This window comes from Xenopus laevis, chromosome 7S, assembly GCF_017654675.1.
Source record: "Xenopus laevis strain J_2021 chromosome 7S, Xenopus_laevis_v10.1, whole genome shotgun sequence".
Taxonomy (NCBI): domain Eukaryota; kingdom Metazoa; phylum Chordata; class Amphibia; order Anura; family Pipidae; genus Xenopus; species Xenopus laevis.
In genome coordinates this window covers 27,353,080-27,379,555 of record NC_054384.1, presented here as the reverse complement: position 1 = coordinate 27,379,555, position 26,476 = coordinate 27,353,080, and the positions used below count along the sequence as shown (strand labels likewise).

Below are 26,476 nucleotides of genomic sequence, written 5' to 3'. Positions count from 1 at the left end.
TCCAGCAGCTCTGTGCCAGTGCACTGCTACTTACCTATTCACCCTTTCCCCCTCCAGTGCACCTCTTTTCTTTCTCACCTTCCCGAAATGTTGTGGAGTGGTGTGAATTGGTGTCAAACCATTAAATCATGAAATAAATAAAGTGGATAAAAGCATTTTTTTACATTCTGTTTTTTACCCAAATGTTCTGTACGTAGTCACCCCACTAATATCTTCCATTTCCCCAGCTGGCTTTGTTTCCAACAGCAATGGCTGGTGCTTCTCCCAGTGCGCTCTCAAGAACAACATAAGGGAATTTATTTATGTATCTATGGCTGATTGTGCTTAACATCTCAACAAAATTCATTGGAGTCATTTATTATTTCTAGTGATGGGCGAATTCGCTGCAAATTTCCTGTGCCCATTAACTTCAATAGGCACCGGTGTCAACTTTGACGCCGACAAATTGCTTTCACAAATTTTTCGCCTGTTTTGTGAATTTCGCGGGAAATTCACGAGATTCGGGGTGAAACGGGACAAATTTGCCCATAACTAATTATTCCCCTGGGCACAAGTGCTAGAGTTTATAAGATTACTAAGGGGTACTAGAATGTACTCCTTAGTATTCACTTACCAACACTTGCCGGAGATGCTGCAGTCTGCCCCGAGTCGGATCAAAAATCCGGGACTTGGGGCAGAAACTGGTATCAGGAGGTGCAGCTGAGCCCTGACACTATCACCTGCCTATGGCCCATTGTGGCCTTTTTACACTGCATTTTTTTTCTTAAGAAATGATCCATGAATATTGCCAATATTTCATACTAACCACTGGAATGATATCCTTAAATGGTTTGTAAATCTAAAAAAATACATTTTAACTAATCAAAAATAATGTCATTCTAAGCAAATTTCCAATTTACATTCAGTATAAATATTCTGCAATTCTAAATGTATTTGTAAATGTATTGGTTCTGACTATTGAACCAAATTAGAAGAAGGCAGCTGACTTGTGAGGATGCATGCAAGGCACTCTGGGAGTTGAAGTCTGGAGGAAATCTGACTTTTGCTGCAATAGTCAGAACCAGCAGTGAGTTCAGAGAATAGCAAGTGGCAGAGAGCTGCCACTTTACATAGCAATTCAATTTAAACAATAACTTTAATAAGGAGACATATATATATATATATATATATATATTGGAAAGTTGCTTAGAACAAGATTTTCTTTCATTCTGCAAAATTCGATTTTTGGATTTACATCCCCAGTTTTATTGTTGTTCGAAAAGAAAAACCTGCAGAGGTCCAAATAATATTTTCAACTCTAGCTCCATAACAGTCAATTAGTGAATTGCTGGAATAAGTATCTTCCGAGGGGGGGCTTGTGTTTGTAGTTTCAGTGGTTTGAAGCTGAAAAGAGCCTGGGTGCCTTGAAAGATAATTGCAATTTTCAAAGGAGTGACCCTATGTACAGATCTTTATTGTGTGTGTTGAAAGTGTTCCTAAAAAAACCCACTCAGACAGGTTGACTGATATCACATACTTTCTCCGTTTGCTCATCTCCCTGTATCTCAGAACCACAAGTAACCAGAGCCTCTATCACGGCAAGCATCTGTCTGGAGAGTTCAACACTGAAAACCTGTGGTTTGGACTCCAGGCGGGCCTTATGTATAGGACACAATGTTTTTAGGACTTCTAAGCTTAAAAATGTATGAAAACATGTTTGTGGTCTACCGCATGCTACCACTGTGTTGCTAAGCTACTTGTATTTTATTTGCTGTGTGATAAATATGGCCATTGGCAATCTCATGACAAATTAGGACTCTTTATTATTCATGTAAGCACAATTTAATATCTGAATAGTGAACTAGCGGATGATACTTTCCCTGACATTCTGAACTGCAAATTGTTGGAATGTAGAAAGGGTTTGCCATCGTGATTTATTGCTATTCTTGCAAGGACATCCCTGGAGATGAGAGAGAGATTTACTCTATAGTCAGCCGGCTGATTCTGTATAATGTTTGAGCAATCAATGTTTTTAGGGAATGGTAAATAGGAGCAGCTGCAGGGCCGGGATTAGGGGTAGGCAGAAGAAGCACATGCCAAGGGCAAATGAGGGGGGGGGGGCACTAGGAAGGTATCTCTTTCATCGATTACCTCTTGTGCTGACCCTTGTCCTATCCTTGCCCTGAGTGCTGCTTTTCCTCTAGCAACCCCGTTGCCCAAGGCGCTTGGCCGGCTTGGCCTGACCCTGAGTAGCTCCCTTGGACTATATATATAAGAATTAAAATGAGAGTCCTGCATTGACGGCAACTAAGAGTGGACATTTGGGCATCCTTCAGTATGCATCAAAGGCACCCAATTCGTCAAGATTTGTCAAGATAGACACTGGTTGGGAATCCTTTAATATGGTGACTTTAAATTTTCCCCAAGCCTCTTGACTGATCAGCCCATGGGCCAAACATATGGCTACACAGGAAGGGCCACACCCCATATGCCATGCCTTGATCTATGTCTACATCAAAGATTCTTTAAGCTAGACACTGATTGGGCATCCTTTAATATGGGGACCCTAGACTTGTCCCAAGCCTCTTGACCTCTAAGAATTGTCATGTGGCTCATCAGCCCATGGGCCAAACATACGAATACATAGGAGGGGGCTTACACTTTATGCTATGCCCTGATTTGTGTCTGCAGTGAAGCCACCCAATTAGTCAAGATAGACACTGCTGTATCAACTGCTAGGTACAAGGTGGCAGTACCTTCAGGGATCACCTGCATCAATAGACACAATTGACCACCATTTGTCAGAGTACCTTAATCAGTTGCATGAATATGGGTTTTCTAATAGTGATGGGCGAATTTGTGCCATTTTGCTTCGCCGGAAAATGTGCCAATTTTCCGAGAAATTCCCAAAACGGCGAAAAATTTGCGAAACTGCGTTTTTTGATGCTGAGACAATTTTTTTTGACGCCAGCAAATTTTCCGGCGGCGAATCGCGCAAATTCGCACCTGGCGAATAAATTCGCCCATCACTATTTTCTAATGCATCTGTTTGAGAGCACCCACATTTGCACCTTGGAAGATGATTTCTTGGCATGCCTCCACCTGCACCCCCAGCGCAGCATCACTGTTGCTGGACTTCCCAATGTAATATCACAGGTTAAAGCATTCTGGGAATTGTAGTCTACCAACATCATTGATTTCTACTTAAAATGGACAAAAATCTTTCTTTGCAATGTTGCACCACCCATATAGCTGGACTACAGCTACCCCTATTCTCCTCCATATTTTCAAGCAGGTCCATTAAAGCATAATGAGACCTGCAGTCCAGATACTATACAGTTGGTTTCTAAAATCATCAGCACACCATTAAACTTTGTATATTTTGGGGAGGAGCTACATGGAACAACATGGAAGTTTTATACCCCCCCCCCCATAAAAGAAATGTGCCTAACATTGCCTAAATAACTAAGGAACCTGCATGGGAGATTTTTAGGAAGGGTTTATGCTTTCCCATACCCGGTACTTTAATTTTTACAGTATGTTCAGATGCCTTTGCAGCTCAGCAAATGTCCATTTATATGAGACTCGCATAAACATCTGCTTTTAAGCAGTTCGTTGGCAATTAGAATTTTTTCACGCAATATTTTTTCTTGTTCATAGAAATCATTTAACACTAATGAGAAATGTATCCAGCAGACCGAGAATCTTAACTAAAAGACTTTAAAAGAGCCCCTTCTAAATTACTTTCCTTTCTGTGTCTCTATGTGCAGCAGTATGAGAACAACCATTGTTCCCTCCCTCCCACATACAGCTGATAAAATAGAAAGGCAGCAGGAATCATTAAGGACAGGCTTGTACACCAGGGGATGAGCTTGTTATATGCCAGGTGAACCGTACAATGGCATATGGACTGAGTATCTGCTTCCAAGAATCATGTTAAAATGTTATTGTGCAAGATGCTAAATTAAAAAGGTAGATAGATGGACAGATAGATAGATAGATAGATCGACAGACAGAAAGATAGATAGATGAAAGATAGATAGATAGATAGATAGATAGATAGATAGAAAGATAGATAGATGATAGATAGATAAATAGATAGATAGGTACATAGATAGATGATAGATAGATAGATAGATAGATAGATAGATAGATAGATAGATAGATAGATAGATAGATAGATAGATAGATAGATGATAGATGATAGATAATAGACAGACAGATAGATAGATGATAGATAGATAGATAGATAGATAGATAGATAGATAGATAGATAGATAGATGATAGATAGATAGATAGATAAATAGATAGATAGATAGCTAGAGTAGATAGATAGATAGATAGATAGATAGATAGATAGATAGATAGATAGATAGATAGATAGATAGATAGATAGATAGATAGAATTATTAAAATGTTATTGTGCAATGATGCTAAATGAAAAAGGTAGATGGATGGACAGATAGATAGATAGGCAGATCTATAGATCGAAACACATGCAGAGAGATAGATAGGAATACAGATGAATAGATAGGTAGATGGATAGATAGATAAATTGATAAATAGATAGATAGATAGATAGATAGATACAGTAGATAGATACAGTAGATAGATAGATAGATAGATAGATAGATAGATAGATAGATGATAGATAGATAGATAGATAGATAGATAGATAGATAGATAGATAGATAGATAGATAGATAGATAGATAGATAGAATTATTAAAATGTTATTGTGCAATGATGATAAATTAAAAAGGTAGATGGATGGACAGATAGATAGATAGGCAGATCTATAGATCGAAACACATGCAGAGAGATAGATAGGAATACAGATGAATAGATAGGTAGATGGATAGATAGATAAATTGATAAATAGATAGATAGATGATACATTGATGATAGATAGATAGACAGATGATAGATAGATACATGGACAGAGAGATCGATAGATAGACACACGTGCAGAAAGATAGACAGGCATACGAATGGATAGATAGATGATAGATAGATAGCTAGATAGATAGATAGACATATGATATAGATAGATAGATTATAGATATGTGGTAGACAGATCAATAGATAGAAACACATGCAGAGAGATAGACAGACATACAGATGAACAGATAGGTAAACATATAGAGATAGATAGATGGATAGATAGATAGATAGATAGATAGATAGATAGATGTTAGATAGATTAAAAGATTATAGACAGAAGATAGAGGAACGGACAGATAGATGCTAGATAGATAGTTAGACAGACAGGCAGGTATTGTAGATAGATGGATGATAGTCAGCCAGAGAGATAAGCAATAGATAGATATATGAATGATAGATTAATCAATAGATCGACAGATATATAGGTGATAAGTTGACAGGGTTGTGGTTTGTATTTTCTATTATGTGAGTACGGGGTAAGGTTTATTGATGACATTCCTTTTGAAAGTCACCTTCTAATACATTGCCATATAAGTCACCCTGCTGCTATAGCATATAGGTGGTAAACCCCCAAATTCTACCTTACATTACACAGTTTGAATATTGCAGCTGTGTTACTTTGGTTACATTGCACAACCTTTCCACCCTGGATTCTGCAGAACATTACAGAATGGAGAGTAGCAACATGAGACCTGACCTCATACATGTAGGTAAATAAATACAGGCACCTTGTATAATCATTTAGGGGAACTGGTGAGTGATACTTACAATGTACAAATTTCTACAATTGCTGACATTCATGTCTTTGCCGCAGCTGTGTATTCTTTTTTGCAAGATCTGGCAGCAGAATGATACATAGTCAAAAATGCCTCCTGACCAAGTGACTGTTGTGTTCCAAGGGGAAGCTAAGCAACTGCTGTTTATCATTTACAGGGATACCAGTATACTGTATATGATTCCCTTACATCCCAGTTTTCAGGATCGTTCTTCATTTCAGTTATACATGTCACTATTCAGGCGGTTTACTCTAGGGATGCTAAAATGACCAGGTTTTCGGACCCATTTTTCTACCAAAAACTTGTAAAATGAACCATTTATATTTGTATTTTGTGTTTTTCTTGATGATGTCAATGTGGCCTTTAAAAATGGTCATGATTTGCAAACATTATATATAATATGATAGTATTATTACTACAGGTATGGGACCTGTTATCCAGAATGCTCGGGACCTGGGGGTTAACGGATAACAGATCTTTCTGTAATTTGGGTCTTGATACCATAAGTCTACTAGAAAATCATGTAAACATGAAATAAACCCAATGGTCTGGTTCTTCTCCCAATAAGGATTAAGTATATCTTAGTTGGGATCAAGTACAAAGTACTGTTTTATTATTACAGAGAAAAAGGAAATAATTTTTAAAAATTTGGATTATTTGGATAAAATGGAGTCTATGGGAGGTGGGCTTTCCGAAAGTCTGAGCTTTGTGGATAACGGGTTTCTAGATAACAGATCCCATACCTTTACTGTATTATAGTTTTGAACTTATTTTTTCAGTTCTAATATGCTGGAGTTCTATTCACGTCAGCTCTTTATTTAGTTTTTAGTTCCATCCATTCCATCCATTTTTACTTTTTTCATGTCTAATTCTCATATGTAAACCCCTGCTTTATGTAAATAAACCATTTGCATAACAATATACTTTTTTAGTAGTATGTCCCATTGGGTAATCATAAATAGAAAATTGCCATTTTAAAAAATAAGGGCCGCCCTTTGGGATCCTAGGACTCACGGTTCACACAAACTATACATGTTAGGTCACATGAGCCAATTAACAGTCAGAGTTCTGTCACTTCTTCCTGTTATAGTTAGTTACATTATTTCTGGTCAGGTGATCTCTGAGGCAGCACACAGACCATCATGAAATGGTGGTTCAAAGCAAGAGATGTAAAAGGGCAATATTTACTTAAATATATATACCAGTTTCGTAAGATTCTTTAATATGACACTTAATTTGATATAAACTATCTGTTCATCAGTATTGATTTTGGGGTTTATAGTTTTCCTTTAACTCATTCCTTCCCACCCAAGCACAGCTACATCTGATTCTCTGAACATAAACCAGTATAATTTGACTGCTGCTCATTTATATCTCTTGTCATGCAGCCTCTGTGCTAATTGTTTCAGGGCTTTTCTTTCCCTGCCTATTAGTACTTGTTAATACAAGTGCTTTATAAACATGTGCTGTTAATAATGATAATAATGGTACCGATATGGGATCCGTTATGCAGAAAACCATTATCCTGAAAGCTCTTCAATAGACTCCATTTTATTCAAATAATCCAAATTTCTAATTTATCTCTGTAATAATAAAACAGTAGCTTGTACTTGATCCAAGCTCAGATATAATTAACCCTTATTGGAAGCAAAACCAGCCTATTTGATTTATTCAATGTTGACATGATTTTCTAGTAAACATATGGAATGAAGATCCAAATTATGGAAAAACCCCTTCTCCAGAAAACCTCAGGTCCTGAGCATTCTGGATAACAGGTCCCATGCTGCTGTGAAAGAGTATCACCAGCAGCCAATTTTTCATGAAAATGGTGAATAAGTTAATTGGCTGTGGCGGGTAATTACTTATAAAGGAAACATTTCCATACATAAAATAAGTACTCTGGCTTTGTTTAGTCATTAAAGATCTGCCAAATATTGATTTTCCCTTCTATAACATGTTAGAATGACGTCCCTTTAAATTATTTATCCCTCTATCATTCCCATGTGTAAATGAGACTGAATGTTTTTCTCTCTGTAAAAATAAACCAGTGGCCAGTGAGGTACAAGTTCATAATGAACAAATAATCATCAAATTTAAGTTCTCTGTCATTAAGCAAAGTGTTAAAAAGATACTGCCCTTAAACATTTCCTATCAGCAACCCAGGAGGAAACGGGGGTGCTCTAGACTTTTAACTCTGATCTTTTAACTCGGCTTTGAGTCGCTAAAATAAATAAGAGACATGAAGAAATTTGTAGATATATATATATATTGAGTCAGTCAAGTCAAACCAACCCCTTCCTTGATTGCTTCTAAATGGCACTAGCTGCTGAAAGGTCAGGCTGTAATGGAGTGTGGCGCAGAAAAGTGAGGTGTTTTTATTAGAAGATTCTGCTGATTGAAGGAGTTGAAAGAGTTTAGTCCCTCACTGAGAAAGTCAGAGGTCACGTTGTAATGATCTCCTTACTACTGCAAGGCAGCTAAATAAGGCCTGTCTTCACATTCTATTTTGACTGAGGTCAATGTTCTGTAAAATGAGAAACTTGCCGTTTCCAATCATTTTTGCAAGTTAGTGGTGACGGAGAGGCACATTTATAAGGGTTGAATTTCGAGGGTTAATAAACCCTCGAATTCGACCCTCGATGTAAAATCCTTTGAATTCGAATACCGAATTCGAAGGATTTTAGCCCAAATACTTTGATCGATCGAATAAAAATCGTTTGATAGAACGATAAAATTGAAACGAACGATTCGAAGGATTTTAATCGATCGATCGAAGGATTTTTATTCGATCAAAAAAAACTTAGAAAAGTGCTGGGGAAGGTCCCCATAGGCTAACATTGCACCTCGGTAGGTTTAAAGTGGCGAAGTATGAAGTCAAAGTATTTTTTGATTATCGAATGGTCGAATAGTCGAATGATTCGAATCGAAGTCGAAGGTCGTAGTAGCCTATTCGATGGTCGAAGTACCCAAAAAAATACTTCGAAATTCAAAGTTTTTTTCATTCGAATCCTTCACTCAAGTTTAGTAAATGTGCCCCCTAGTATATTCCTGGCAATAACAGTTTTTAGTACTAGTTTTTCATTGACTAGTATTTTAGGCCTTTGGCACTGGATTGGCCACCAAGACACGTTGCCTTGGGTTCTATCCCATTGATAGAAATTCAATAAATGACACCAAACCGATGACTTATGTAGTGACATGCTTGCAGTCAAACGGTGTGCATGGCTAAGCAGCAAATAAAAAGAACGGGGAAGCCCATTTATCAAAGGTCGTGTTTTTAGAGGTCTTTAAAACCACGATTAAACTCTATTTGTCGAAAATCACAATCGCCATGAAAGTTCATCAAAAGATCTGAATGTAAAAACTACGAAAAAAAACACTGGGCGATTCCCTAAACGATTTAAAAAAAGAAACGGAAACCTCTAAAACCTCAGAGTAACCAATCCTTAGCAAAGCCAGGATGAAAGGACCCTGTGAACAAGGCTTAGCTAGTGATACACTAACTCCTGTGAAAATACACCCCAGACATGATGTAAGACAGTAGTAATAACCAGCTTTTATGGACATTTTGGTTAAGGGCATTCCTGCTGTTTTGCCATTGCCTTATGATTCATATTCCTGTTCCTGTTTCCCACTTCCTGTCTGAGCTGAGAGCAGGTGTAGAGCAGGGCTGTGTTACCTGCCATGTTGTAATAAATGTACCAAAGTTCCTGTGTTTGTCTGACTGCTTTACCTGAACTTACACAGCAGAATCATTTAACCCACTGCTAGCCAAGCAGTTTATTACAATAGTCAGGCACACTGAGAAAAAAACAGTCCTATGCTCCACTGAGGAGAAAAAAATCTGCGATTAGCATTTCTCAGGTGACATGTGCCTAAGGGCAGAGACACACGCTCAGATTCGGGGAGATTTAGTCGCCCGGCAATAAATCGCCTCTTCTTCGAGGCAACTAATCTACCTGAACTGCCTCCCGCCAGCAAGAATCTAAATCGTCAGCAGGATGGCACTCGGAGCGCTTCGATTTCCGAAGTCGTCCGAAGTTTCCTCGTGAGGCAACTTTGGACAACTTCGGAAAACGAAGCGCACCAATTGCCATCAGCCGGTGATTTACATTCTAACCGGGGAGAGGCAGTTCGAGGAGATAAGTCGCCCCCAAGAGGAGATTTGTCGCTGGGCAATTGATCTCCCCGAATCTGAGCGTGTCTCTGCCCTTAATGTAAGAATTTCAGATGAAAAATGACTATATTTATCTCCAAGAAGTTCCACTGCAGATGATCCATTCTGTTGGTGGGAATGAACACCCATTTTATTGATTCTATAATCTGACCAGTATATTGCAGCATGCTTAATTGTAGTTCACCAACATCAGGGTAAAGTTTATCTGCATTTGGCAGTTAACATGCCCTTCTGTCAGAGAAGACCCTCATAGACAATACTGGGGAGTGTTAACTTCTGTCTTTCTGTTCTGAGGAAAACAAAATAAGCCATGGCACAGTAATATTCTTACAAGTAAACACATGTTAGAGCCCTTTATTTTCTTGTATATATCAGGCTGTTACTGTCCTGGCAACCTCTGAAAGCTCTTTATCTACAGCGACAAGGTGGTTACCGAATGTGCAAGTACATGTAATAGAAAACAAATATTTCTACGGGAGCGAAGTCTGGAAAATCCAATGTGTCCCAGAATATTGTAATGTCAATATTTCCCCTCCTGAGAGACAGATAAAGAGCTGACATCATTCAGCAAACATACCCACTGTAGGTTATTTTAATTTCACAATCAGCAGGAGACCTCTTACTTATTTCTGGGCCTTGTGGTTTGCAAAGGATTAGAAACATTTAGGAAATCTAAGTGGAAGCAATTGTGAATTTCATACTTTGGAAATCAGATACCGCATTTGATATTTTTTTTTTTAAAAAAAAATTCTTTTCTTCTCAACCAGTTTCAAAATTTGTTGGTAAGGCTTAAAAATGTTTTTTTTTTGTTTTGCTTGGTTAATGTTAAGGTTTACTTATTCCAGGCTCGCAGGCAGTCGCATATGGGCTTCTTTGAACACTTTAAGAGATTTACCTTCAGACCAGACCAAGCCAGTCGGGCACCCTATGCAACCTGTTCAGGTTGCCCCCCTCCTGTAGGCACACAAGCTGTGAAGGCACGCAGGGGAGGAGCGCAGAGCCAGATTTACATAGCAGGCACCCCTAGGCCCGCTGCTGTTCATCAATCCCGTCTCCTCCACTTTGTGCACATGAGCAAATTTTCAGCATTGAGCACGGAGTACTGGGGATTGGTGCACAGGAACTTTAAAAAATGATTGTATCGAATCACCTATGCTTCCGAACCAATGCAGGTGTAGTTGGGCGGCATGCCACCCCCCTAAAAATCTGGGCCTGGAGGAGCGGGCACAGAGAAGGCAATTTCAAGGCCCTGGCATTATTGCTTTGCCCATTGAGAACTCCTGGGATCACTGGCATAATCTTGGGTGCAGGGGCAATGCTCTTTCATTGTTGCACCATACCACTGGTGGGCAGAGCTTCCCGGCATCACATTGTTTAAAGCAACAGCTTAATTTTTCCATTCATTTTTCAAAGACTGTATTTACTTGTATGGCAGCTCCAGAAACCGTAAAAGCTGCCATGGTGCTGTATTGGTGGGATAGTTTTGTGTGGGGTTTGCAGGAAGAGGACGAGACTCTGGTAGATTGGGGCGCCATTTTGGAAAAATGAGGGTGTGACCCTGCGTGCAGTAGCAATATTCTATCATTGGGTGGGTGCCGAGATAACGGTGGATAGGGCTCTCCATCCAAGGGCCCAGCCCAGGTGATTTTTGGGTAAATACTTGGGTCTCCCATATTGCACTATTTTAAGCAACTGGTTGATTTTAACTCTTATTTTGATAGACTGTGTTTGGTGGCATGGCAACTGCAGCAAGGCCCGCAAAAGCCACCAAAGTGGCATATTGGTGGGTCATATTTGAACTGGCCTTGCAGGGTGTGAGAGATGCTCTGCAGATTTCAGGAGGGGCATTTTGGGAGGATGTGCCTGTGTCACAGGCAAATCATTGGCGTTTGCAGCTGCAATGTTCTTCTACTTGGACGCCATAACTCTGTGTGGCAGAACTCTTTGCAGTGACAGGTGGGCTAATGCATGGGTCTACCATACTGAGCATATTGTTTCAAGCAACAGGGTAATATTCCCTTTCATTTTGCACAGACTGTGTTTAGTTGTATGACAAGATCCAGCAAAGTTCCAACAGCAATAAATGCAGAGCTGTAAAAACTTCCAAGGTGCCATGATGGGGGCCTATATTTGGGTGGGGTTTGCATGGTGGGGGCGAGACTCAGGCAGATATTTTGGGAAAATTACGGTGTTTCCTGGGTGAATCTTTGGAATGATCTTGCATGCAGGGGCAACATTATTTCAATGGCATGACTTGGTATAGGTCAGCAACAGCCCCGCCCCCTAGAATGCACAAGGTAGTTCCATATGCTATTATCAGATTGGGATACCAAGGGCCCACTAGAGAACTTGATATTAAGCGCCCTAAAATATTTTTGTCTTATAGGAAAAATGCTGGTAACTCTCTCTCTTACTCTATAACTCTTAAACCTTTATTGCTCAATATAGCCAAGAAGTCACTGTTTTTCAAAACCATTTACCAGCTAGACTAGACAGTGTTGGACACGGGTACCTTTGGAGAATCTGACTCCAAGGTGCCACCACCTCAGCTGCCACTGCTTTTTAATCCCAGCTGTTGTACACCACCAGCAAAACCACCCATGTTGACACTGTTGACACCTCCTCCTAACAAACCCAGGACAGTGGGGCTCACTGGGATTTTTCAAATAAAATTTCAAACAAAAGGACGTTCAGTCCTTCTGAATCCAGTATAAATTGCCAGCTGCCTAAATGCCTGTAGTTTGGCTATGGGGATATACCAGTGGCATCAATAGTTGGGAACAGATGGGTGATCCCTGTTCCCTCTTGGGTTGCAAATCCCAGTTCCCATCACCCGGGACCCTTGTTTTGGCTGCCTGCCCATGATGTCCCTTATAAATTTTCCTCCCATTGGCTTTTTACATCTTGTGCTATGCCACTGAGTATCCCCACAGGGAGCAAAGGCAACGTATCATCTTTTTGTAGCCTTAAAGCAATGATCCCCAACCAGTAGCTCGCGAGCAACATGTTGCTCTCCAACCCCTTGGATGTTGCTCTCAGGGTCCTCAAAGGAGATGCTTATTTTTGAATTCAGAGCTTGAAAGCAAGTTTTAATTGCATAAAAACGAAGTAAAGTGCCAAGTAAAGCCTCTTGTGGGCTGCCAGTCCACATAGGGGCTACCAAATAGCCAATCACAGCCCTTATTTGGCACCCTAAGGGACTTTTTCATGCTTGTGTTGCTCCCAAACTCTTTTTACATTTGAATGTGGCTCACAAGTAAAAAAGGTTGGGGACCACTGCCTTAAAGGCTGCTCTTGTTTATTACAGATGAAAATATACAGGGAAATCGGAGCAGGAAATTATCTGTAGCCTCATAATTTTCAATTTAAAGGGGAAATAACAGTTTTAAACATTACTTAGAACTAGAATGCGTTCTTTTTAAATGGCACTTAAACTTCAGTATTTATCAACTCTATCGCTTTTATAATGTATCATAAAATTAAACTGAATACAAACATAAAAACACCACTAAAAGTAATATAGTTCTAGTGGGTAATTTCCCTTACAATCTCATTGTTTTAAAAATGAATTAATAGCCTGGAGCTTTCTACATGTCGAAAATACAATAGCAACTCGACTTTTCCCTTTATTTTCGTTCTTACTCCACCTAGCAATCATTTTGAGTTACTGAGATAATAAAAGGTAAAGCTGAAAGCATTCTAGACAAGATTAGTAACATTATATTTACTCTTTAGATGTCTGGAGTGGTAAGAATCCATGCATAAAATAATCATCAGCACTTCAATAGGCTTAAATCTCTTCTCTCCTGGAAATGATATTGCTCTGTGCAAGGAAAAATAATAAGCTGCTTACATACAGAGAGGCCATTGCTATTTACTTGTGAATAAGAATAAGAATAATTCTCTCCATTTCCTTTATGAAAAGATTCTTACACTTATACTCATTGCACTTTCTCTTTTTTTTCGCTAATAACATAACAGAACAAAACGACATAGGATGCCCAATGTGGGACCAAAGGTAAGATAATAATAAGGTTAGCTAAAAGGAGGCAATAAAAACCCTGTATTGCCAAATATTATAACTATTTTTCTAAGCCTGAATGCAGACATTTATTGCAGGGTCATGGAATGAATTCATATTCTACTTTTGTACATTATCTGCCTTATGCCAGGCAATTAAGTTGACAGTGAAGAAAGGAATAACAAAAAGAAAATGAATAATGGTGCTGTGTAAGGGCAGCTACAATATGCCAACTTGGACCCTCCTTATTGAGTTGACAGATAACTGACCCCTTGCATGGGACCCTCCCGAATGGTCCAGGATAGAAAATCCCATTGGGCGAGGGCTACATTGGTGCATTGATGTGACACTGCACTGATGGGTCTTCCTAGCCCCTGTTGGCACTGGGACCAAACAATCAGATCATCTTGAGAAGGTCCAGTGTGTTGGTTACAAATTGGGTAAGGATCTGCATCTTATAGTACATGACCAATGTTCCAAAGATAGGTGCACCAGTGCAGATGCCCATAACAACAACAATCAGATGTTTGGTTTCATTTTCTAACTGGTTATCGACTGATTGAAACTAGTTGCACTAATTGTACATTTTTAGAAAATGAGCCCCAGGGTGATAATGTTGGACCGTTTAGAATTCTGTTGGTAAATCTGATAGCAAAGACCTAATAGTGAATAGGTTATTGCTCATTTTAGCCCTTCTGGTTTTTACTTACTAAGACCTACATCTCATAAGCCCTTGTCTCAATATGCACTGATACTAATACTGGCTGCTTATATTTTGGGTTATATACAGCTTGGAAATGTGTGACTGTTAGTATTTATGCTATTGTACTAACAGAATACAAACTGTTTTGACATCTGCGGGCCTTTTAGGGAGAACAGTGTTGATGACAACCTTGCCTACCTGCAGATACTTCATGCAGATAAGAAATGTGCTCTGGTGTCTGGTTTTTGTTGACATATTTGGGTACAGAACTGGGATTTATTATCCAGAATCATGTGATCCAGAAGCCAGAAATGCCATTTCCCACAGTATGTTAAATAACCAGTTCTTCGCTCTTCCCTTTTTAGATGTTCATTAATGCTCATTTACTGAGTAGTATAAGTAGTACAGCATTAATTGGGGCAAAATTGGCAGGAGACACTGTATACTACATAATAATGAAATGTTCTCCAACCAGTGACTCACAAACAACAGGCTGCTCACCAATCCCTTGGATGTTACTCCCGGTGGCCTCAAAGCAGGTGCCTTGTTTTGATTTCTGGTTTGGAGGCAAGTTTTAGTTGCATAAAAACCAGGAGTACAGCCAAACAGAACTGGTAGTCCACATAGGGCTAACAAATAGCCAATCCAAATCTTATTTGGAACCTCCCTGGAATTATTTTCATGCTTGTGTTGCTCTCCAACTATTTTTACACTTGAATGTAGCTCATGGGTAAAAAAGGTCAGGGACCTCTGTAATACTGTAGTACTGTCGCAATAGCTAAGCCTATCTCTGTTATAGGGCTGTCTAAAACTGCCTATTCCTGGGATGCTATAAGCTGCCAACTGAGCTCTCCAGACTGAGTCAGCACTTTATTGGCTTACGCATGAGGCCTGCCTGTACTACTTCCCTAGCTGACATCTGACTTCAGACATGTTATCTATTAAGTATGTTATAAACTTATTTTCCTTTAATTACTGTCTAGAACAAGATCTGCACAGATATTTCACAGGCACAGAAGAAATGTGGCAAAAGTCCACTCATGCATAATATTTTGTCACGCAATGAGCTTTGCATTTATAGTGTAGCTTTTAAAATTTAAATAAAGTACCATTTCTTCTAAATGAATGCCTTATAAATGTTTATCCTTAATAGCCCGTGTAGGAGTATAGGCAGTGCTCATTTGATACTGCATGGCAACACTATGCAGAAGGTATGTGTTCAGTTAAGTTGTGAATCGACAAAAAGACAATAAATCTTGTGTTGCTTTGATAAGGAAATCTTGTGTTGCTTTGGTAATGATGGGTACAAAGGGCACAGACCTATCTTTGTTGATAAGGAATCATTGAATATACCTCATTAACACCTTGAGAATATAATAGAGGAACTTGTCTTTTCTATAGAACTGAGGAGATACAAAAAAAAAACATGCAATATAAGTAAAGAGTTCAAAAGACTGATTTCATGAGTGCTGAGAAAAGATCTTTGTACTGTTGTTCAGTCACATATAAACAAGATTTGCATGTCTAGCAATAGCACAATTAATGTAGCTGTGAGTAAACTCTGGTCCTTCCTTATATCTTGTATTATGTACAGGTATGGAATCCATTATTAACAATACTTGAGACTTTAGGTTTTCCATGTAAGTGCTTTTTACATTACCTCAAGCCCAAAAATCTTTTTAAATATCCCTCTGTGGGTAATGGTAGTGCAGGTTCTCAGCTTTTGGAACAATAAATCCTAGACCTTTTTCCTGAACACCAGGTAATTAGGAATAGTATTTTGGGCTCATGTTTTGTGTAGAAAAGAATATCAGTAATTTTGTTTTCACCATCATTATGTTAAGTAGTAACCACCACCATCTCATTTACTCCTATGTACATATTTTAATGTTAGGGAATTTATTTTTCTAAATATGTAATTTTATAGCCTTACGATACCCTTAAGCCATAATTAATGCACTTTAGACTTTATCATATATGCTTTCCATGCTAGGAACGGCACTTTAGATAGGAAAGTCCAATGCTTATTTAACTTTGAGTTTTTTGAGATACAAGCAGGGCTAGGTTCTGCAATTTGCATAATTTTTGTCAGCACAGGGTGTCTCTGGCAATGATCATGACATAGCACTGCCATGCCATGGGGCATATATAACCTTTCTTTTTGTACCTTCCATATCCCCACTAGAAATTATGAACTGATACTGTATATATGAGTTAATATGTTTGGTGAGGCTGCTAAATCATTGGGCCCACAGGCCAATGACTGGATGTGGACCCCTTTGAAGAAAGTTGTATCCATACATCGATAATGCTCTCAAATAATTAGATTTTCAAAGCTCCCTGATAGAAATAAGGCTGATTTTGATATTGGCTTGTCAGTCTATCAAAAAGAACCTGTATGGTTCTGCTTTTTTCGTCCTCATCATCCTGTTCCTGCCATTTCCTCTCTGTATCCTGTGTGCACATACAGCTCTTGCCCAAAAGATTCGCCCTTCCCACCTCTGCCTCCACAGTGCACCCTACGTATCCCAAGGATCGGACTGGACCGACGGGACACGGGTAAAAAACCTTGCTCATGTGTGCTGGCTTTTGCTCATGAGCGCTGTGCACAGGGGCCCAGAATTGGCACATGCCCCCAGAGGTTTGGAACCCGGTGGGTCCCCCAATGTCCAGTCCGACCCTGCCTATCCCTGACAATAAGTGAAGAGTGTGTGGCTTTTCTGGTCTGGAATATGATTGTATAAGCAATAACAGCTCCCCACTTATATAAATGCACATAATTGCTTGGAAAATTCTGTGCTAGAATTGTTATGTTGTCCTGTTAAAAAGTGGAACATAATTCCTACCTTTTTGTTTTAAGTACTGGGATTTGTAAAGAGGGAACAATTTAATAGTTATCACTATGTGAATGTTGTTTCTCCAGTGGACAAAGTCAAAATAATTAGCCCTTTCCCCTCTGCAGGCCGATACCCATGTGAGGTGGATAATACATGCAAAAAAAAATATGATCAACTCTTTTTGTGTTGTTTCTGTATTGTGAAGGGCTCAGTTATTCAGCAAAAGAAATCACTTTAGCTAAAATATCATGGGTCGTGTTTCTAATATGCCCATGGATGAAGATCCACAGATCTTGTAATAGGAACATTTCTATCAAGCATTGCTGTCAGCTAGTGAAAATCTTTACATATTTGTTAAATGACAATGAGAAAAACACTCTTTTATATAGATTTATATAGCCTGTTTTTATCAAGCTTCTTTCATTTTAAATCAGAGAAAAAAATATTAACAATGGAACACTGAGCAGACTGGTTTCTCTCGCGGGGACACAGGTCAACTCTTTTTGTGACTTGGGAATCAATTTTATGTATTTGTATTTCTTCAAAGTTAACATGGAATATTTCCTATAAATAAAATCTGACACAAAAAATGTGATGGCTAGGAATTATGAGATATAATGTTGTTTACAGATGTAGCAAGCACCTATATATAAAGATGAAATCTCAAGGCATGTTAACTTGACATCCTTCAGAAGGATAAGTTATGACAATTCATCAGTCCTTCAGAAAATATTGTTTGTGTTACTACCAGCAGTGATTTAAGTCTCAATAATAATGTGTTTTTTCTAAGGGAATGATAAACTACGGCTCTCAACAATCGTGGCAATCCAGTCTTCCAAAGCTATTGTTGTAGTGTCCTTCTTCAACCATATCCAGTCTATGTTTATGCCAAACTCAACTGAAGATTCCATTTTCTCAATTCAATGCCTTTTCCCCTCAAATACATCACATTCATCCCCCTTTCGTAATTGTCATTCAACATACTACAACATACCCTAGTATTGCTTTTTAAAGTTTAACACCATCTTCACAAGAGGTTTTCAACACAAGTGAGTATGCTAAGTTATTGCTATTACTATAATATAAAATCCATTTGGTAAGGCTGGGCGATGGTGGCACTTAAAAGTCTACAGATGACAGTCTTAGCGGAAGGAACCCAAGTGTGATCCAGTGCCATGGGAAATAGTGTCAGAGCATGGATAGGAGTACATAAAATTCACTGCATACTTCATATCTTTGCTCTTCTTGTCCCACTTGTAGATGGCTGTAAGAATAAGTTTATTGTCCACTTTACGCCCCATGATAAGAAAGCTCCCACTTAGGTTGTCAAGCTGTGGACATGGACAACTTGCAGCATTCTTAATATACAGAACCAACTTGCGGAATTCTTTCCTCTTTAGCTTCCCTGCTTTAAGGACCTTTTTCTTTTTCTGAGCAGCGATTAGCTTACGATCTCCGTTCTCAATCTTAACTTCTTTAATACGCATCCGTAGCACTGGAAAAAATTCAAATAAATAAATAGTCAGTCTGGCTGGAAAGCCAAATGCATGCATAACTGCATTCTTCTATTTTCCTTATCTCTAGAATAATTTATTATGTTTTAAGGAAAACTACAAAGTGCTTGCAAGCCATATTTCATGTCCCAAAATATTACATAATTGTTAAAACAAAGCTTTTCATTTTCTTAAATCAAGTCAGCAGTATGATTTTGAGCTGTCAGGTTGTCACCATATTAATAGATTTATAACTGTTTTTTCAGCGAGATGAGTACAGCATATTTTTCTTTTCACCAGACTGTGAAATCGAACTTACCTTTTATATATAAAAGACTAAAGTTTAAGTTGTACTTTTTATGCAAAGGGTGTTTTATAGTGTAAGAAGCTCTATACAATGCTTTGCCCTAATTTACATTTTAAGAGGTTCCTAAGAAAGTATTTTCTAGAGCACATATTAATTCTGAGCAATGTGAGACAGAGACCATGTGACTCTCTGTCAATCTACCACACAGGATATAAAGCCAAATAAAATAGAAAAATATTCAACTGAATTATTTTTTAAAAATTCTTGTTTAAAAAAAATTTTCTTATTATTTCTCATCCTTCTTTTTACTACATAACAATCCTATGTCTACTGGACAATACAAACGATTAAGCATATCAACCATGATTAATGTAGCAAAAGCATAAATACCCAAATACTTGAGATCAGAAAGAATCCCCACAATAAAAGAATGGGCGCTTAAGGTACAGGAACTTTATCTATTTGAATGCCTTAAAGCCAATAGAGAGCAACTAACCCAGGAGCATAGATTCAGGCAGAATTGGTGCCACTGGCTTTTATTCACAGAAACACCAGAATATAAGATTTTAATCTCCTAAACTCCATATATCCCCAGAAAGGGGATCATCTAGTTGAGATATAGGTTCAAAGGTAACTGGCGTTTCCAGCATTCCTCCCTCCTTACAAATATCCTCAATTAGCTGCATTATTTAGATTATAAGCAACACTTGAAAACGTATAGTATGATACACTTGAACTGAGATCACAGAACACCCTAACTGTTTGTATAATATGTTATACTAATATGACTATGCTGAAGTTCCCCCTTACCCTTCCCTGTTACCCTTTTCAGAGTTTCTGAAGCTGAAACCTAAGATTTCATAGCAAAAATATTGATATAATTCAATGTATAAAACATGTGTGTTATGCAGAATGCAATGTGTTGTATGATGACTTACAACTACATCTCCTATTTTCCTAACTACCCTTTGGCATACTGTTTTTATCAATCAATAGGTCTAAAATTTGTTGTTGGGTTAGAAATTGCACACTAAGATCTACGAGAGACCATCTATTCTCTGTGGTATTTAAAAAAGTGACTTATAAGGTAGAATGTTGAGCAACACGTTATTTGGACACTTTGCTCTTAAATCATAAATTGAACAAATAAACTATTCGCCACAAAAGTTATGACCCAAAGGGTTTGGAATAGATATTTAAAAGCAGCCAGATATTTACACAGTTGTTCCTGCCATTTCTGTATTTGTCCAGTTGTAAAGCAGTCCAGCAAATAAACATCTATCTTGGTGGCATAAAAAATAGTTTAGTAACTCTAAAATTCAGTTTTTAGCACTCAGTGCAAACACTTACACTACTCAAGTTAAGCCTTTGTCACTTCTTCTGGAATTCCAGTAGGAAACTTACAGTTCCCCAAGACTAAGCCTCAGGCTCAGCATGAACATTCTGCTTCTCTGTACGGTACATTGACATTTCAGCCACAGAAAGACCTCCCGTGCTGAATATGGTTTTCTCTCTTAAGGGAAGTCATTGTAGGGGCTGGCAGCAGTGCATAGTATGAAGAGATCACTAAAAATAGTTGCAACACAAATATTTTGAAGTTCATTCTAAAAAGAAATTTGTCAAATAGCAAATTTGACAAATGTATATATTTATTCTATAAAGGTATTCTTCCTAAATAATATGAGCATTTTCTTTATCCACTGTCTACTGCATTTTGGAGTCATTCATGTTGTGAAGTCATACTAAAAAAAAGTCAAATATCTAAAAATATGATCCCAAAAGTAGCTTCAATAAAGGACAGTCAGTTTGCATATGTCACCTAAATGATGATCCAGGATTCGGTTCAGGATTCGGCAAGGATTCGACCAGGATTCTGGCTTTTTCAGCAGGATTTGGATTCGGCCGAATCCTTCTTCCTGGCCGAATCGAATCCTAATTTGCATGTACCATAGCAGCCATGCGGTATGTTTACAATCCAAGTTCTTTAATGATACAATATTGACATAAATATGTCAACAGCATCCAGTATTTTTATCTCCAAAACCCATGTTACCTGAAATAGGGTGTGGGATGTAAGTGCAATGCCTTTCATAAATGATTTCTTTCCTACCTGTCACAACATTTCTTCTTATTCAAACAAGTTTTACAGAAAGACATTGGGGAGTAATTAAAATATAATTTATGGGCTGACAACTCTTAAATGTTCATTGATGGGAAATATCATTTCAATGGATTATATGAGGATAGGGAAAGATCATGAGAGAAGAAATCACGTAAAACTACATTTGCACTCATTTTGCATTATTTGCATGTCTAAATTAAAAAAAATACTCTATATCACAAGGTACCTTGGCTAGCGCTAGTCACCAGATTATAATTAACATTACTAATGAAACCCCAAGTAACTCGACTTTAAGGAAACACAGGCTCTTTATCAAAACACAAGCTCTCACTTTCATACTAGAATGTTATGGTAACTGCACTTCCATTTTTATAGAATTGCAATTTACAAATTTATATTTAAAAAATGATTTATGGTTATAAATTACATGGATTATATTCTGGGAGATAAACAACTGACAAGGTTTCCACCAAAAAAACCTTGTGTTTTTCCCAAAATGCTGAAAAACTGTGCTTAGGCGCTCCAAGTACAGAGTAACCTTCATTGGGCAGATTGCATATTTTTTTAGAACTCATAAGTGATCTTTTTCTCAGTGAAAGTATACAACATGGACATTGTTTGTCCATACTGATTGAAGTATCCGCCATTATTGTCAACAAAATAAAAATTAACCTGTGGCTCAAAAAATATTGAAAATCACAAATTTTGTTCAAAATTCTATATTAAAATGATATACATACAAACCCCATGGTACTTTGCCTTACATGATTCATACCCTCCAGTACTTAATCATTGGCAATGGTAGCCACCATTATTGCTCTGGGTGTGCCTTATCCAGATAGATATGATATGATATGATATGCTGCTACTCAACAACACAAGTTGATATGAGTGTGTTCCCCAGTACACATTTCACACATCTAGTGACCCTAATCACTATTTTTATACATGAAATTAAATAAGACCAGATACCATGGCACCTGTCTCTCCCTATGATTCCCCTCACCATGTCCCTTTGCAAACTTTGCAAAATTCTGACCTTGTTATCTCCTCGTTAATGATATGCTTACTCTTTATCTTCAGAAGATTACTAAGTGTGTGGGGTTATTGAATATTTTTATTAGCAGCCTCTGATAATAACTGGTATCAATGTATTGGTATGCCTTCCAAATATATTCCAAATATTCGGTGTTCTAACCCATGTCACTTTGCAGGAAATATATTTTTTTATTAAATGTGGACAAAAGAAGTCTGATAAAGTTGAAAACTGAACTAAAAGAGCTACCCCATGTTTTATACACGCATCGAAATGTTTCAAACACAAAGAAACCATGGATGTATTTTAATGTAAACCAGAAGTAGGAGGAGGTAAAATATTTCAACACATAGGGACAAGTTTCACTTACAGAAAGGGATTCTAAACAAGGTTGTGCTTCAGACGCTCTCACAAGAGTGCAGACTTGTCAGATTGATATGGTGCAGTACTTCCTTGTTAATTTGCTAAGACACAAGCCATGTGCCCTTTTTTTTCTTGACATGAGTCAGTGAAGCATAAGGGAAGCCTATATCTCGTAGAATTCTACTTCTAACAAGTCATCACTTTTCTTGCTTCATTTTGAAGATGAAACTGAGGTGGTTCTGATGGCAATAAATGCTTTACCACCGCACATTTGTGACTACAATAAAGGCATGGAGTGCTCTTGGTCAAAACCTCTGAAGTGTTTGGTTTATGGACATAAACAGAAAGTTCATTGCTTGAAGCATATCACATGGTTTATAACATGACTGAATAACTGACTAGACATTTACTGTTAAACATGTTTCAATTCCGCTGGAAAATCTACACTTTCTGTTTTGATAAGACACGTTGATTAAAAAGATAGTGCCTGAAAAGAACTATCTACAACAACCAATAAATAATTGAAACTCTGAAAAAAATATTGTGGTCACTATTGTCCTTAAAATAAATAAATCAATAAATATGTATTTCCTGCTTCTCATGAGGCTGGGCTTTCCTTCTTTCAAACTGTAGCAGTTCCTACACCTTACCAAGGACTTTAGACATGAGAAAGAAAAAAACTCCTATTGCTAATGGACTGACTGTAAATATATATCATCATCATTGATTTATATAGCGCCGACAAGATACGCAGTGCTTTATATATATATTTATATATATATATATATATATGATACCTTATAGGAAACATGCTTAGTACCTTTTAACCCTCCCTGACCAGACTACTCCTGTTTTGTACATGGCTTTCTTTAGGATTGCTCATGTTAGCATGCATAAGTTCTCTGGCAACAACCCAGGCTCCTAAAAAAGCATTTTGGTTTATTGGCTGGTACCTTATGTGATATAGAAGTCACAGTAAATTCTTTAAATGCCAAACAGGGAATGACTTACTTACTCACTCACTCGCTCACTCCTTCATCATCTAGTCCAGGGATCCCCAACCTTTTTTACTCGTGAGCCACATTTAAATGTAAAAAAGGGTTGGAGAGCAACACAAGCATGAAATAGTCCATGGGGATGTTGAATAAGTTTGGTAGCCCCTATATGGACAGGAGGTTCTGTTTGGCAGTACACCTGGTTTTTATGCAACCAAAACTTGCCTCCAAGCCTGGAATTCAAAAATAATCACCTGCTTTGATGCCACTGGGAGCTAACATCCAAGGGATTGGTGAGCAACATGTTACTCGCGAGCTACTGGTTGGGGATCACTGATCTAGTCCATTTTGAAGTCAACTGCAAGGTATCCATCATTGTCTATATACTTGTGTCTCTATACTGTATCACACAAGGGTACTAACCCTAAAGATCTAAATCTCACTCCTAGATTGAACTAAACAAGAGATCCAATTAGTCCTTGTTCACAGGGTCCCTCTTCCTTGATCTCTCTCTTTACCAAAGCTCCTTCTTCACTCAGGCTTTCCCACCCACCCTTTTTATCATCAGGCCTAGAGTTCCAATATGACAACTTGGCCTGATTTTATAGAGGTAGAAAAAAGACAACTCTGTACTATTGTTAAACATCCTAGCACAGCAATGCAGAAACAAATGGAGTAAACCCCTGCATGCTTATTAAAGGGGAACTAACATGAAAATGAAAATTTTAGCTCATCCTAAAATAAGAAACTTTCTAAATACAATCATTTAATAATTCTGTAGCGTTTCTGAAATGATCAAGTTTATCTTCACTATTCATCTCTCAGCATCTGTTTCTCTTCATTCTGTCTTCATGCTGCAGTTGGGTGTCAGATGAATGATCCAATGTATCTTATAGGGGGGGCTTCCTTTCCTAGCAAATGAATTAGAGCTCACTCAAATAACTGATTCCAATAAAAACTAAATCTAACAAAATAACTGCCTTTTGCACAAACCCTGCATGTAGAGAGACATGATGTCTAGTGATTTTAATAGAGTGAGCTCTAATACATCTTCTAGGCAAAAGGAGCCCCCCTATAAGATATATTGGATCATTCATCTGACACCCAAGTCCCGAATGAAGACAGAATGAAGAGAAACAGATGCTGAGTGAGGAATAGTGAAGATAAACTTTATTATTTCAGAAACGCTACAGAATTATTAAATTATTGTATATAGAAAGTTTCTTATTTCAGTATGTTGAAGCTAATATTAAATTTAAATTTTCGCGATAGTTCCCCTTTAAGTTAATTTAATGTTTTGGGGACTCAGGGGCCGATGCATCAAGGGTCGAATATCGAGGGTTAAAGGATTTTGCGCAAATAGTTCGATCGAACGATCGAAGGAATAATCCTTCGATCAAACTATTACATCCTTCGAATCGAACGATTCGAAGGATTTTAATCCAACGATCGAAGGATTATCCTTCGACCAAAAAAACTTAGCCAAGCCTATGGGGACCTTCCACATAGGCTAACATTGGGTTCGGTAGCTTTTAGGTGGCGAACTAGGGGGTCGAAGTTTTTTCTTAAAGAGACAGTACTTCGACTATCGAATGGTCAAATAATTGTACGATTTTTAGTTCGAATCATTCGATTCGAAGTCTTTGTCGAAGGTCGAAGTAGCCCATTCGATGGTCGAAGTAGCCCAAAAAACACTTCGAAATTCGAAGTTTTTTTACTTCGAATCCTTCACTCGAAGTTAATGAATTGGCCCCTTAGATATACATGCAGGGATTTACTGCATATCTATAAAATTCATTTCAGATGGGTGCTGACCCTCTATACAACACACCAGATTATTCTTACAAGAATACCAATGGAAGTTACCATCACGCACATGGCATGCCTACACCTGTTTGGGGCTATACCCCTTACCATCCATTGCTAACACATTGTAGCTTGTCTAAGGCTACAGAACTGCCTTGTGTTATATGCATAAGGATTTAATGAGACATCATCGTTAGTGATAAACAACTTTTCGCCAAGTTTCACAGCAAAAATGACACCCATTGACTCTAATGGGTGAAAAAAAATAGTTGTGTGTCAAAACTTTGTTGCGCAATTTGTCACACGCCAAAAAAATGTTGTCGTCCATAGACTTTTGCCGTTTCGCGAAACGGGTCAAATTTGCCCATCACTAGTCATCATTTACACTCCAAAATCCTTAATTTTATTGAATAACAAATATTAAAGTTTTGTTCTTTCTCTGTGATATTTGTATTTATAGGCACAGATATATGACTTTTAAATTATTTGAAAATATATTTGAAAAAATGCTCTTTGTATTAGTATTTCCTAAATATTTTGTTGAACCACCTTTTGTAGGTATGCCCCATTTGGTACACAGTGTGGAGGTGATTTGGGCCCATTCTTCCATTAAGATTTGTTCTTGGTTTTTCAGGTATAATTTGTACACCTTCTCATCCTCTGCATCACTTCAGGTTGGGAACCTTTTCAGGTGGCACTTAAGCAGGGGCAGCAAAGAGCTGTCTCTAGTAACTTTAAGAGCCAACTGCTAGCAATCCTTTCCACCCTCAGTCTGGGCAGAGCACAAGAGAGGCAAGCATTGGGCGAAGGAACATCAGATCTACCACCTCAGATGGTAGTTTTGACCAGTTTCATTAACCAACTCCCTCATGTGTTTGTAGGTCTACTGCACAAATCCATATTTACTTTTTAAAGGA

General features: G+C 38.0%; 1 protein-coding gene across 1 annotated transcript in view; it reads right to left on the bottom strand.

Moving 5' to 3' along the window:
- Positions 1-17,813: 17,813 nt before the first annotated feature.
- The window catches only part of sfrp5.S (secreted frizzled-related protein 5 S homeolog), a 51,267-nt gene continuing 42,604 nt past the window's right edge, over positions 17,814-26,476 (bottom strand). Inside the window, 1 exon segment of the mRNA NM_001094505.1 lies at positions 17,814-18,932. Within this exon segment, the coding sequence (NP_001087974.1) occupies positions 18,580-18,932 (353 nt within the window). The 3' untranslated portion in view covers positions 17,814-18,579.